The sequence below is a fragment of the Echinops telfairi genome, unplaced genomic scaffold, assembly GCF_000313985.2.
Source record: "Echinops telfairi isolate 266 unplaced genomic scaffold, ASM31398v2 ScPeMD7_7458;HRSCAF=8496, whole genome shotgun sequence".
In the NCBI taxonomy this organism is placed as follows: domain Eukaryota; kingdom Metazoa; phylum Chordata; class Mammalia; order Afrosoricida; family Tenrecidae; genus Echinops; species Echinops telfairi.
Window position 1 is genome coordinate 5,155,622 of NW_022111358.1, and position 14,215 is coordinate 5,169,836.

The window sequence follows — 14,215 nt, forward strand, 5'->3', positions numbered from 1 at the left end:
TTTGTGTCGTCGCGTACCCGCGAGCTCCAGTGTGCGTGTCGGGAAGTCGGGGAGAGTGCCCTCTGCTTGCTCGGGCGTGTGGTCTTCTGGGGCTCTGAGGAAGCAGCTGGCAGAAATGTGTGAGGGGCAGCATCTCCGGGTGGTGTCCTCTCCACCCCCTGCTGCCAGCTAACCAACAGGTTGGCTTAATGGCATAGGGACAGGTAGTGCTTTCCTTCCTTGACCTTTCAGGTGAGCCCAACATGGGCGGCCAGCCAGGACTTCTGGGTCAGGCAAAGGCCGGAGCGGATGCCAAGCACCGCTCATGCCAGGGCCATCGGCTTGGAGCTGGGGCTGAGGTACACAGAGGGGCCACCTGGGGCCGCGGGGGGCGTGGGGTCCAGCTCCATGAAGGCTGAGTAGAGGGTGGTGAGGTGCAGGTCACCCAGCGGCCCCGGGCCCCCGCTGCTTGCTGGGGCCAGCTCACCGGCCCCGCTGCCCGTCTCTGCCAAGCAGGGCCCGGGAGGGAAGCAGTGGGGCGGTGGGGGGGGCGGCATGGAAGCTGATGTCGGGGACGAGGCCACCAGGACCAGGGGGTCCAGGGCCAGACTGTCATCCTTCAGCTGTTCCCACAGATTTCCTGGTTGGAAAAGGCGGGGAGAGAGAAATAGCCGTCATCAGGAAGCAGTCCAGGAGCCCCGTCTTCCCCTCCCTTTCCCCCAGACCCAAGGGCGCTCTCGTGCTGCCTGCGGGCACAGAGCCGGTACCAGCCGTGTGACTCTGGGCAATTCCTGGAGCTCTCAGGACCCCAGGTTCACCCTGCTGTGGTCTAGGCCAGGGGTTCGGCAGACCGAGGTCTTGAGCCATAGGTAGCTCTTTGGGTATCTACACGTGGCTCTGAAGTCAAATGAAACCTTTTAAAGGACTTTGTTCAGATCACCGCGAGTTCATCTGTTCGTAACCCTAAACTGACGGCGCTGGAATACTTTTTAAATTGACACGAGGGGCAGGATTGGCTTTTCCGTCTCAAAAGTCTGCCGGCCCCTGGTCTAGACTCTGGGGCATGGCCTGAAAGCTTAGAGACTCCGATCACGCCGGTGACGCTTACTTTGAGGGCAAAGGTCAAGGTCAAGGAGCTGCCTCTTGGAAGGGTTGGTGCAAAAGCTGTGCACTCTGATGTTCTTCCGGGGCCCTGGGAACTCTGCATCCTGGTTCTAGCCCAGGTCTCTAAGAAAGGTGGGTCTGCAGCTGAGAGCAAAGATCTTCCCACAATGCACTGCTGGAGCCCATCAGGTGGGCGGGGCTTCCTTCATTGCAGGCTCCAGGGGATGGGAGCAGAGGCAGGAGGCACACCTGACTCTGGGGAGTAAACACCTGATCCCCTCTCTGTGCCACATGAGGGCTGCAGCCTGGGTGTCAGGGCTGCAGGGTCCCCTCCACCCCCACTTTCGAATGCTAAGATTTTGAATACGTTACTTAGCCTCTCGGCGCTCCTGTTGTCTATGAGATGGGTTAAGAATCCCTTCTATCTCATTATCCCGAAGGTCGCTATGAGCTGATTCGACTTAATCCGCTTATCAGCTCAGAGGCATCTGTGTACAAAGACTAGTACGGCAACTGATATTTAGTAGGGACTCAGAAGCACACGGAGCCCTGGTGGCATGGTGGGTACGTGCTGGGCCGCTCTCCGCAAGGTCAGTGGTTCAAAACCACCAGCTGCCCCTTGAGGGAAAAATGAGGCTTTCTATTCCCGTGAAGATTTATAGTCTCAGAAACCCACCAGGGCAATTCTACCCTGTCCTGTAGGGTGGTCATGTGTCAGCATGGACCGAGCCTTTTCTGGTTTTGTTTTTTCCCTATTGTACCGTCCCTCAGGTAGGGGCTGCCTCAGCTCTGTCCCGTCTCTGGACTGAGTGGGGCAAGGCAGGGGTCGGAATTGTATCTTCCTACAAGCACAGCCGACACCTGGGCTGTCACCTCGCCAGACTGAGAACCCTTGGAGGATGGAATGCCTTCACCTGCTTGTGGATAGTCCCTGCCCGAGGGCCCCCTGGTCTCCTGTGTTTGGACTGAATTTAGATGGGAAAGGACGGTCGGATGCAGGGATGGCACAGGCAAGACAGAGTGTAGTGGATGAAACCTCTCCCAGCAAGACCCAGCTTTCGGCCTCAAGCGTTTGCCCAGGGGCGGGAGGGGTCTCTTCTCCTGTGGGACTGGAAAATGCAGATCATCAGTAGACCCTGAGAGTGGTTTGATGGAGGGGTGCTGGGGTCATGTTCACGGGCACCAGGTGGGCAGAGATTGCAGGGGCATGCCTCTTGGCCCCAGGCTCTGGATAGCAGCGAGTTTGACCCATTCTGCCAGCTTTCGGCTTGCTCTGCTTGGGTTGACCAGAAACGTAACACCTAGTGTAGCCTGGAAGCCAGCAGAGGCTGGACCTCCTGCCCAGGTGCAGCTCTCCAGTCCTGCCCCTTCTCCCCTGCCCCACCCCCAGCTCACCCTGGAAGTCGAAGTCGGTGAGAGAGGGGTTGATGGCATCCAGGTCAGTGCTGAGGTCCCCGTCTGGCAGCAGGGTGTCATGCACGGTCCTGGCAGGGGAGGGCTCGGCCAGCATCTTGGCGCCATGGCTGGGTGGGGTATGGGCAGGCAGAGGAGAGTCCTGGGGGGTGCCTGGCTGGGCTCGCAGCTCCAGGTGCCCATCCGTCTGCGGGAACAAAGGCTGCGGGGCTCCGGGAGGGGCCAGGCCCGGTGAGAGGTGTGCGTATGGCTGCCCATAGCAGGAGGCTGCATGTCCCCCGAGGAGGTCCTGCAGGGAGTTCTTGCCAGGAATGGGGCCCGAGACTGGGTGCAGTGAGTGCAGTGGTTGGGAGAGCCCGGCGGGGGGTGCCAGGGGCCGGAGGGGGCCTGAGCCTGCCAGCCCAGGGGGTGGGCAACCCAGCAGCGGGGAGCCCAGCTTCTCCCTCTTGTCTCCAATGAGGCTGTCCAGTTCATCTGTAAAGACCCGAGAGAGGAAGATGACTTTGAGCCCCGGGGGGCTGAGGGCTCCCCTGATGCCAGGAGCCCGGTGCCTCACTTTCTTCCACAATACCCCACCCAGCCTTGGGAACAGCCCAGGTGTGGGAGTCAGTCCTTCCTTCCCCAGGAGGTCTCCCCGCCCCACCCTGGCTTAGCCTCCGCTCCACAGCACCCCTGTGCAGAGTCTCCCCACCTGGCTTGGCCATGCTCTTGCGCACAGCGATGGGATCTTTCCTCTTCCACTTCTGCAGCTCCTCCTGCATCTTGTCTATCTTGGCTGGATTGAGGGCCCACAAGCAGCCCTTCCGCGAGGAGCTTCCCGATTTGTTCTCCACCTTCTCAAAGCACTTGTTCAGGGAGAGGTTGTGGCGGACGGAATTCTTCCAGCCGTCAGGCGCTGTCTGCCAGAGTAGAGGATGCTGCTGGGTAGGTGGCCAGAGCCAGCTCCGGGCCAGGGCTCCGGAAAACTTCTTTTGCCCTCTGGGCACGGAGCTGCCATCTGCTCTGGGGCTGGCCTCCTGCCTCAAGCCCAGGCTTGGCTCACTTTAGTGGTGGGGGACGAGTGAGCAGGTGGGCAGCCTGAACGGCAGCTTCTAGCCTGCAATCTGCCTTCATTCTCCAATCCTCCCTGCCTGCCTGACCCTTCAGAGGACTGTCCAGGTCACCCCTAAGGGCTGCCAAGGGCTCCAGCGACCGCCTAGCCCACCCTCCACTGGAAGTTGGTCCCCTTCCCACTGGTTTGCCCAGTGCTTGGACTCCTCTGTGGACTGGGAGCTCGCTACTCTGAGATCTCCCAGGCCAGCGGTGGCAAGGGACTTAGGAGGGGCATCCGGAAGGAACGCTCCCCTCCGGGGTCGGCCTCACTCCCCTTGAGGGTAAACTAGGGAGAAAGCAAAGATGGGTGATGTGGGGGGAGTGTTTGGAGCATGTGCACACGTGACCATGTAATTGCAAGTGTGTGTGAAGAATCGAATTGTGTACCCCCACCCCCAAATACATATGTCAATTTCTCACCCCCACCCGGCGGAGGAGCTAGGTAACCACGGAATGCTAGTTGGGAATAGGGGTTTTCTTGGTGGTGTCTGTGAGACCATTCTCTCTGCGGGGTGTCTTCGGAATCAATGACTTTCCCATATAAGGACCCAATTCAGCATGGGAGCCAGCACACGAGGGCAAAGACAGATGCCACCTGGAGAGTGATCACCAAGGGACCAGGGAGGGAAAGTTGAGAGAGACAAGGATCCCCCGCTCCACGCCCCCTTGCCCCAGGGCTGCCAGAGAGACTGGTCGAACTGCCGATCAGAATCAGGACTTCTAGCTGCCCGCCCGTGTTTCTGTGGCACTGGGAGTAAAAGACAACCCTGGGCTTGGGCGGATCAGAGATGGGGATGCTGCACACGTGTCCCCAGATGTGTCTCCCTGGCATCAGCGGCGCCTCCTGAGCATGGGTCTGTGACTTCCTGCGGAGCCGTGTGTGTCCCTGTGCCCAGTGTGTGGGAGAAAGTCTCTCTGGGGACATGTGAGCACCCATCATCGGGTGAGTGTGTGGGCGGAAGTGTTTGTTTGAGTGTGCCCGGGGGGGCGGGGCCTGGTGGGGAGGCCAGCCCTCAGGCTGAGGGTGCTCGTGCCAACAGAATAAACACCCATTAGGAGGCCGGGTCATGCCACCAATGCAGTAATTGTGCCCAGGGAGGGCTGTAAAAACCATTAGGCTGACTCAGTGGGTGAGAGGCGGTGGTGGGGGTGCGAGTGGGCACCCCTCCTGTCCACCCCCTCCCCACTCTCTTCCAGGCTCTGTGGCACCTTGAGCCCAGGCAGGTCCTGGCTATCTTTAGAAGACCCCGTTGGCCGATGGGGTCCCTGGGCCCTTGTCCCTTGGTCCCACTCCCTTCCAGCCTGAAATGGCTGCTTAACGAGGGACTGCCACTCCCTCCTCACCAGCTCGCTTGCCCCGGGCAGCGACCAATCTGAATCCCGCCCAGCAGAACCAGGCTCTGATGCCAACATCACTGCCAGTTGCTGGCAGGAACCGCTGGAGCCTTCCTGGGGGAAGAGCAGCAGGCGGTTGAAGTGACCCCCCAGGACCCCAAGGGAGGACTCCTGAGCCAGCAGACCAGGCAGCTGGGCATTCTTCAACTGCCGGACAGTCACCACAAAGAGTCCAGGAACTGTAGCCTCATGGGTAGAGTTAATAGCCACTGGGCCTTTTTATGACCCCATAAATCTGTGACTTCAGGATGCCAGGGGAGCCCCCACCCCAGCCACTTCCTGTTTGGAGTAGGGATGGTCAGCACTAGCAATTACGTCCATCGGCTGGACATAATTCTCAGCCCCACGCCTTGACCCATGGGCAACAAGTCATCCGCCTCAGCCATACTGGGCAGGGCTGGTGCCCACCTCAGGGTCCACGCTGACCTTCAGATGGGGAGTGGGGACCTGGGCCGGGCAGGAGATGATTGAAATAGTTCCTTCAGTGGGACAGAGGACTACCAGCGTTGGAAGGTGGCCGATGGACCGGCTGGTCCTATCCAGCCATCGTCCACGTTGGGAACTTCAGGTCCGGAGCAGAAAGTGGAAGCCCGAGATCCCACAAAAAGGCGGCCACCGAGGCCTGATTTCCAGCTCCAGCTCCTGGCTCAAGACCCTGCCCTGTTCACCCCATCCATGGGGCCTGCCTGGCTGCCCGCCTCCCTGCCCCAGCTCAGAGATGCTTTCTCTCTGAAGTCAGGCGAGGGAAGGGGTGAGGCACCTCGCTGAGAACAACAACGAGAACCGAAAAAAAAGCTGTCAGACCTCTTCACTCTTCAGCCCCATAAAACAGGGATTACACAGCTCCCAGGAAAAATAATTAAGCCAGGAAGATGAGATGGAGGGAGGGGCTGGGGGCCAGGCTGGGAGTTGGCAGGGAGGGAGCTGAGAGGGTAGGGCAGGGCCCTCACTCCCTTTCTCTCTGGCCCAGCGCCTTGAAGCTCTAGGGGTGTTGGGCTCCTTCTGCCCTCCTGGGGTGTGGGGGGCAGCCCTGGATACTGTCTCTGATGTCTCTCCCATGCCAGAGACACTTCTCCCCCCTCCCCTTTCCCTTTCCTTCTAGAAACTCCAATCACCAGGCTTTTCCCTTCTGGTCAGACCACCCCGTCCATCTTGTCCTCTGAAGAGGACGGTAGCTTAGCAAGACCAAACTTGTTTGACTCTTAGCCTCACATCACCCTCAGGCAGGACAATTGGGTGGGTGGTGAGGGCAGGAATCACCCCCTGGCAGGTGGAGTTGGGTTCTGGGTTTCTTCAGTCTCAAGGCTCGAATCCGTCCTTCTGCAGGGTAGCACCCAGGCTGGGTCTTCCTAGAGACGGCACCCTTCACACACAGCACTAGACTCACCTCCCCCTCTCTCCTCCCATACCCCCCTCCTCCCTGTGGCCCATCTTCAGAAGAAAGGGTGTGTGCTGAGGGGTGCCCGGTGTGTGAGAGAGAGGCAGGGAAGGCAGAGAAGGGGGTGATTTGTGAAGCCAAACACCTGCTGTGTGACCCTGGCCAAATGCACCACCTTCTTGGATATGTTTACCCACTGGGGAGAAGGGCAGGGGCCCCAGGAACTTTCTCTGGAGATGACCAGAACGAGATCCTGCCCATGGGGCTGTGAGGGGTGCCAGGCGAGCCTGCCAGTTCTCTGGGACACTCACAGAGTGAAGCTCACACCCCGCTTTCTGGCAGGGTAGCTGCCGCCGCCCACAGGGGCAGATCCTTATCTCTGGCTGGAAGCCAATGGGCTCCGTGGCCCCAGGATCCCATGTCACTTTGGCTGGCCAGCTCCCACCCAAATTCCTTCCTTCCTTCTTTCTGCAGCACCCTGGGGGCAGGGCTGGGGACAGCCTCTCCTTTCTTCCCAAACTCTCTCCTCACTGGGGGCAGGCAGATGCTCCCTGAAGCCCATCCAGAGGGATGTGTAGGCCTGGAGACGGTCTACCGGGAGCCTTCTGCGGAATGCAGCGAGCGGCCTACACTCTTGAGCTCTGTGCTCCCCACCCAGAATTAATACCTTCTCCAGGAAGTCTGTCCTGTGGAGGACAAGAGGACCCCCTCCTAGCTGCCAGTCTAACCCTTCCCCCACCTCAGGGCAGCCCCCCCTGCCTCCAGAGAGGCCCGACTTGCCTGGGACTTGGGGGTGGGTGAGGGTGTCATGGGCTCACCTTGAAGTACGGAAAGTGCTCCGTCATAAAGTTGTAGATCTCGCTGACAGGAAGGCTCCCGGTCTTGCTGTTCTTAAGGGCCATGAAGATGAGGATGCTGAAGGCAGAGAAAGCCTTCTGACATTCCGAATCGATGGCCAGGCTCGGAGCCTACCCATCGCCCCCGTGGCTGCAGTAGTGATAGAGCAGTAACCTGCTGCAAGGCTAATAGGTGAGAGGCTCTCTGGAGTCGAAAGGAGGGGGGAGGAGATAGTAGGCCTGCCCGTCCACTGAAGTTGGGCACACAGAGAGAGGAAGGCTGGTGGCACTCGAGAGAGACCTGGTGGCCATCCGGGCTTAGCTACCCACCAGCTGGGTGGCTCTGTGTGACACCTCTCTGGGCCCGTGCCCTCAATTCTGCAGGCAGACCATAACACCTAGCTCTGAGTTGTGGAGGTGAGGGTGATGTCTGGTATGTAGAAGGCACTCCTGGCACGGTCATTACCGCGGCCAGTCCTCGGCCGGCTGACCAAGTGCAGGGAAGAAGCTCCAGTTTCTGGATCTTTGACATGTGCCAGGCACTGTCCCTACCTCTCTCGCTCCATCCTCCCCACCGTCCTGAGCTGCTGTCCCTTAAATAAGTGCATGCAGATGGACAAACAGAGGCTCAGAGAGATTAAGTCATTCACCTGAGCTTTCACAGCTAGTAAATTCCAGAGCCTAGACGTGAACTCAATTCTCCTGGCCTCCAAGGCCTGTATGGGCACCTCCCTGGGCCTCGTGCTGCCCCCCCACCCCCAACCCTGACCCGGCCCCTGTGCCGCTGGCAGGTGTTTCTGTCCTTTTTCCTTCCTCTGAGCTCCTACTCGCTGATGGCCTGGCTCTATGCAGGGCCTGGCGCCCAGTAGGTCAAGGTTGGGTGAATGACAGGACAGATGGAAGGGTCCCCCAAATGGACTGGGTCCTGTTGGCCTGGTCTTTCAAGCCTTGGCCCCAAAACAACCCCCTCAGACCTGTCATCCGGTGAATAATTGAGTCTTCAGCCTTGGGGCGGGGTGGGGGTAGGGGGGCACTTGCTGTATTTGGTGAAGCGGGACAAGAACCTCTTAAGCCTTCGAGGCTCACCCTGGGTCAGTGGTACCTTCAGAGGTCAGGCCAGAGGTCAGAGGGCATCCAGTCCATCCCCACATAGGAAACGTCTGTCTAGCATCCTCAGGAGGCCTTCTAATTGCTGCCAGGTCCCCTTTTGCCCTAAGAGTCCCATGCCTCAGTTTCCCGCCCCCCCCCACTACCCCTGCGTGCAGGGGGAGGTACCTGTAGGAATAGATGGGTTTGGGGAAGAGAGGCTGGTGCCCATCAGAGCTGGCCTGGGGTGCAATCCGCTGGTATGGGTAGTGTGAGGCGCTCAGGTAGGGCACAGGGTAACTGCCACCCGCTGGTGAGTACTGTAGAGGTCAAAGGGCACAGTGATTTCCCAGGTGGGACCCCTCTCCCATTTATTTTCTTCCCAAGAGGGAGCTGAGGCTAGACTCCACTCTCTCTCCCCATCAGGGGCTCTGCCTCCCTTCCCCCTACTCCAAGGGGTGAGGACCTGGCCAGAGCCCCTCCAACCCTCTCCGACCCTCTCCGACCCTCAGGCCCTTTGGTTGCCTGGCACTGCTTCCCGCAGGGCAGGGCAGAGCAGGGCCGGCAGGGGCCCCAGGCCTCCGTTGCAGCGCCATGGAGCTGCTGGGCCGGAAGTGGAGTGTCCAGCCTGGGCGTTTGCTGGGCACTGACTGCCACCTATCTTTTATGAGTTTCAGTGGCTCTTTCAAAGGGCTGGTCGTGGTGGTGGGCAGGTGGGGGTGGGAGGCAGTTTTACAGTGGAGGGAGTGGCCGTGGTGCCAGGATGGTGTTTTATGGGAGTGGGGGAGGAGCCCCTGACTCCCCCAGCTGCTCCAGGCTGCAGGGCTCTTTCCAGGTCACCCGAGAGGCACTTAATGCCTGAGTCACCCTCTTCGGTAGGTCCATAAAGCCCGGGGGCTCGGCCATCTTGTTTGGGAAGGGGGTGCAGAGCCCAGAGGACATCCGAGCAGGGCAGGGGCATGACGAGGCCATTGAGGGCTGGGGGCCCCTCAGCCCTGCTCTGTCCCTGGGAATGAGCTGACCCTCTCTCCTGGGTCAGACCCTGGGCCATTTCTGCCCCAGCGGGGCGGTGAAGCTGTCCCAGGGGTTCCCTCTGACCGACCTCCCTCTCTTGCCTTCTCACCACCCCCCAACCCCCAACAAGCAGGCAGCAGGCCCCTCCCCCACCCGTGCCGGTCTCCCTGGCTCTGCCAAGACCAGGGCCCATGCCAAAGAGCTGGGAGGGGAACCTGCTCCACAGGCAGGGCCTGTCTCGGTGCCAGGGTGCAGGTGGATGGAGCTGGGTGCTGGGCAGCCACTTGCTCCGTCTTGCCCGGTGACTCCTGGGAGCTGCCTGGCTGCTCTGAGTGTCTTACTCTTCCCCCTTTTTAAAAGCCTCCATCCTGTGCCAGTGCCGGGCAATTCCCTGGCACCCTGTGGGTGGGAGGGCTGAGCTGGGCAGTGGGGTGGGGAAGTGGAATGTCACCAGGGAGAGGTGAAAGGGGAATTGGGGACCAAGGTCACATAGCGGGATGATGGCAGACCTAGAACAGGCCTTGGCCTCACGGGTAATCCTACACACTCCCATTCTCTGTGCCCATCCCTCTGTGGCGACTGTCCTCCTCCTGTCCCTGTGGTTCCCATCCTGGACCCTGCCCCAGTCTCAGCCTGGCTCTTGAGTCTGAGACCTCTCAGGCCACATGCTTCCTTCCTGATTCACCACTGCCTGCCCCTTCCCTGCACCCCCCCCACCCAGGGCCTTGTTGCCCTCACCTGTCATCCAGTGCCCACCCCCTCACACACACACACACCCTCACACAACTGAGAGCGCCCCAGGAGAAGAGCCTGGGACCTCGGGGAGGCCTGCCCACCTGCCTCAGACTCACCTGGTGGAAGGGAGGCTGGGAGGGGCAGTACATGTGCTGTAAGGGGGGCTGGTAGCAGTACATCCCAGGACCACTCTCCAGAGTGGGGGGCTTGACCTTGACCTCCGATCCCTGCTGGAAGAGAAAGCAGATGACCACACCAAAGCTTTGTTTTCTCTCCCTTCTAAACCTTTGCTTCTCCCCAAGGCAGCCCCTGCCCTCCCCCACGAAGCTTATTTCTGGAGAAGGAAAAGAGAGGGGCAGAGGTTTGGCTAAGGGCACACAGCAAGCTGGTGGTGGAGCTGGGCTGGAACTGACCATGCTCCTTACCTACCACCTCCCTCTAGGTGAGTGCAGCCAGCTCGAGAAGTGGGGGAGACCTGTTAATGGTCACCTCAAGGCTAGGGTACAGCTGGAGAGCTAGGCACCTGTCCTCAGCTCCCTAAACCCAGCTCAGAGCCTGCTGTTCAGAGCCCCTGCCTGTCGGAGCCCCAGAATTCCCACTGGACAGCCATGGCGCATGGAGCCTTGGTGGCATCATGTTTGCGTGTCGGGCTGCTAGCCGCAAGGTCAGCAGTTCAAAACCACCAGTCACTCCACAGAAGAAAGACAAGGTTTTCTACTCCCTTAAAGAGCAGCAATCTTGGAAACTGACAGCGACAGTTCTACCCTGTCCTGTAGGGTTGGATCTGAGTCGGAATTGACTGGAGGGCAGTGGGTGATGTCAAGTTAAGCCACGGAGTGGGAAGGAGGAGAAGGAGGAAGATGGACCATGGGAAGTGAGTGGTCAGGCAGGTTGGTCCAGCTGTGGCCCCCAGGCCCCTGATACTTCCTCCTTAGCGAAGCCCAGGGCCTCGTTGGACAGGGTCAGTGAATACTTCCCACCTGCCTGGCTGTCCCTCCTGCAAGGTCTCCTAGGTGCGGGTCCGGGAGACCCGGACTCTTGCCTATAGCTGTGCCAGTGGTAGTGACACTGGCTTCCCATGGTCCCCCAGGTCCCAGGACAGAGCCCTTCTTGAGTGGGGTCAGGAGGGGTGAGTGAGCAGTTGGGCCTGGTGGGGGGGGCGGCGCTGGTGAGCCTGGCCTGGAGGAGAACGCTGCTGGGGGCTGCCTCGGCCCTCAGGACAGCGGAATCTGATCCCGGGGAGTCCAAGCAACGGACCTGCTTTCTGGGTGTGCCCCGGGGTGTTGATGTGGAGATTGTCTCAATCACAGAATCTTAGGCCTGGAAGGGCCCAGCGCACTTGTGTCCAAACCCCTCATTTGACAGATGATGGGGCTGAGCCCAAAGAGGGCAACTGCTGTGCCCCGGGTCACCCATTCAGTCGGCCAGCAGGCGCAGGTCTCCGGGCCTGAGCTTCTCTCCGCGGGGCAGACCTCACCCTCACCTTAGCTCCCGGTGGGCTGGGGGGTGGGGGGGAAGGGGCCAGGAGCCAGTTTCCTCATCTGCAAGATGGGGGTGGTGGGAACTCTCCAGAGAGTTGGTGAGAGGGTTCAAGGGACACTTGAGAGACAGCTCCTGGCCAAGTGACCTGGGTTGGTGGGAAGTGAACAGGACACAGGAGAGCAGGAGGGGAGACTGTGGGGTGCTGTCATGCTCAAGGGGCTTGCGGAGCAAGGTCCTGTCTTGGCCTCCTTGAGCCAGGTAAATAGACCTTTGTTAGCGGTGGCCTGGGGCTGGAATGGGGGCCTGTTTGGGAGCCGGCGGGGTGGAGGGCCTGTGAGCATAACCCAGCCCAGCCCATTCCAGACCCACCAGCTCCGGGGAGAGACGGCAAAGCTCTCTTTCACTTCCGGCACCCTGTGATGTGGATATTGTTAACTTTGTTTTAGGGGGAAGGTTCAGAGAAGTGAAGTGGCTTGCCTAAGGTCGCACCGTCTGTGAGGACGGTGGCAGAAGAACACGTGAGGACCTTCCAAAGTGCCTTCAAGATGTTTCTAGGAATATACCTGGCCTCCGCTCCGGGCAAAGGATGGGACCCGGGCGAGTGCCCCTCACCCACCCCCCACCCTTGCTGGCTCACTGGCTGGAGTGTGCTTTTCTTCTCACATTTGCATGTGGGCCTGTAGGTCCACCTGGGGATTCTTGACACGGGAAGGAACAGCCAGGAGTCCCACACTGGGATCCTGACTCCAGAGCCGCTGGGAGGCTGCGGTTCCTTAGCCTGACCTGTCTTCCCCAGTTCACCTGCTCCGTGCTGGGCCTGGCCAGGGTGCCCTCTCCAGCTGACCTGGAAGGTCTTGCCCGAGGCCGGGAGGCCCCAAGCTTGCCCTTCTCTGGCGCGCACTGCCCCTGAGGAGAAGGCCGGGGCAGCGAGAGTGCTGACCTCTTTCTGGGCTGCAGGGCCAGCCATGGGTACTCACCAGCACTTGAGGGCTGTGCTCTTGGCTGGGGAAGGGGAACCCGTTGCACCAGGCCTCCGCCGAGAAGCCAGGCAGGAAAGCTTCAGCGTCCCCCGCATCCACGGGGACCTCCTCGAAGACCTCCAGTGACGCTGAGGTCTTAAAGGAGTGTCCATCCAGGGCCAGTGCGGTCTGGGCCTCTGGGAAGACGTCCTCGTGTAAATGCCGCTTGTACGGGTGGAAAGGCACATGGCCGCCCTTGAGGAAGCGTCCGGGGCTGCCTGCCGGACCCTCCTCAAATCCGAAGCCACCAGGGTACTTGTCTGAGGGTGAGAGCCGGAAGGGACCCAGGCTGGGGCCGGCTGGGCATTGGCCCTGCACCTGCTCGGGGCCTGGTGAGGCGATGCTGGGACTGTGGGGGGGCAGCGAGGCCGTCCTCTCCGGGGGGCCATCGGGCACAAAGGATGAGCAGCTGAAGCCGGCATGCTTCTGGGTGGACAGACAGTAGAGAGCCTGTGAGCGGAGAGGCTCGGGGTGGGGATGCGGGCGGGGCCGGTGGGCAGCAGGCCTGCCAGGACCCAGGACCCTTCTCTATGAAAGGGAACCCCCCAAAGATAACCCCAATCTCATGCGGACACCCTGCCCCCAAACCTGGGGAGTCCCAAATCTGACGGGGCTCCACCTGGCCCTGCCCTGGGAAAGCCCGCCCCCCCCCCCCACTAAAGGGGCAGGCAGAGGCCCCGGGCTGAACATTTTGGGATCATGGGGCCACAGAGACCTTGGCTTGCTGGTAAAAGGGCCAAGACAGGTCCTGGGAGGTCCCCCCGGGGGTTGGGGCAGGAAGGTAAGAGGTGAGTGACACCCCCCACCCCCTGTCGATGCAGCCCAGGCTTAGGTGCAAGCTACTTACGCTCTGAGGGGCAGGTGAGCCTGGGAGGGCCGGCGCCTGCATGAGGTCCCCTTGGGGCTCGCCGTCCAGTCTGGTGGAGGCCGGCAGCGTGACGTCAGACTGCGGTGGGAGCAGCGACACCATCACCCAGTCCTGGCCTCGAAGAAAGCCGGCTGCGATGAGAGGGGGACCAGCGTCCAGGGGTGACCAACCCCAGGTCCACTTCCACTCCCACCCTCTCCCTGGGCTGTAGCCCTGCCTCCTGCCAGCTGGCAGAGAGACGGACAGGCAGACAGACAGATGACAGTGAGGGATGGGTCAGAAGCAGAAGGAAATAGACAAACAAGAGAAGCAACGCAAGAAAGATGGCGGTGTGGAGAGAGGCCAAGGGAGCCAGAGGGCTGACCTCGGAGCGGCTTGGGCTAGGCTGTGCCTGCACAAGACCCAGACTAGGGCTCAGGGAGGGGCTGGGCCTGGCAGGCTCTGCTTGGTGAGGGTGGTGGGAAGGTTGGCCTAGATGTGGGGGTGGGAGTTGTGGGGGGCGGGGACTGTGCTGCAGGTGACTCAGCCCTCAGCGGAGGCGGGTCCTGTGGTAGCACCTTTGGGGTCTTATCCGGGCAGCAGGACCACAGTGTGCAGCTGGGGTCTGAGGGGCCTTGGGGCGGTGCTGCTGGCCCCCTGTGTCATGTCCAGCAGGTGCTGTCTCCTCTACACCCACTCCCCACCCTCAGCTCCAACACTTACCCATGACCCTGTGCCCTTTTCTCAGTGTCTCCGTCGGAAAAGCTACGTGCTCAGACTACATGATGTCTGGTGGGTCTTTCTACCCAGACGGTCTAGAACCATGGAGCACCCT

The 14,215-nt window shown here is 60.6% G+C and overlaps 1 protein-coding gene across 1 annotated transcript; it reads right to left on the minus strand.

Moving 5' to 3' along the window:
* Positions 1-302: 302 nt before the first annotated feature.
* Positions 303-13,503, minus strand: FOXN1 (forkhead box N1). The gene is made up of 8 exons (XM_004706930.2): positions 13,381-13,503; positions 12,492-12,959; positions 10,149-10,259; positions 8,473-8,603; positions 7,180-7,276; positions 3,188-3,395; positions 2,479-2,970; positions 303-619 (listed from the first exon to the last, which is right to left on the minus strand). Exons 1-8 carry the CDS (start codon positions 13,501-13,503, stop codon positions 303-305), a joined length of 1,947 nt encoding a protein of 648 aa, XP_004706987.1.
* Between the last annotated feature and the right edge of the window lie 712 nt (positions 13,504-14,215).

Excerpts from the sequence above, each read along its gene's own strand:
- FOXN1 (XM_004706930.2), bottom strand. The coding sequence starts at position 13,503 with ATGGTGTCGCTGCTCCCACCGCAGTCTGACGTCACGCTGCCGGCCTCC. Across the intron at positions 10,260-12,491 it reads AGCACAGCCCTCAAGTGCTG|GGATCGGAGGTCAAGGTCAA; the intron begins GTGAGTACCCAT and ends CTCTTCCAGCAG. Across the intron at positions 8,604-10,148 it reads CCCAGCCTCCCTTCCACCAG|TACTCACCAGCGGGTGGCAG; the intron begins GTGAGTCTGAGG and ends TGACCTCTACAG.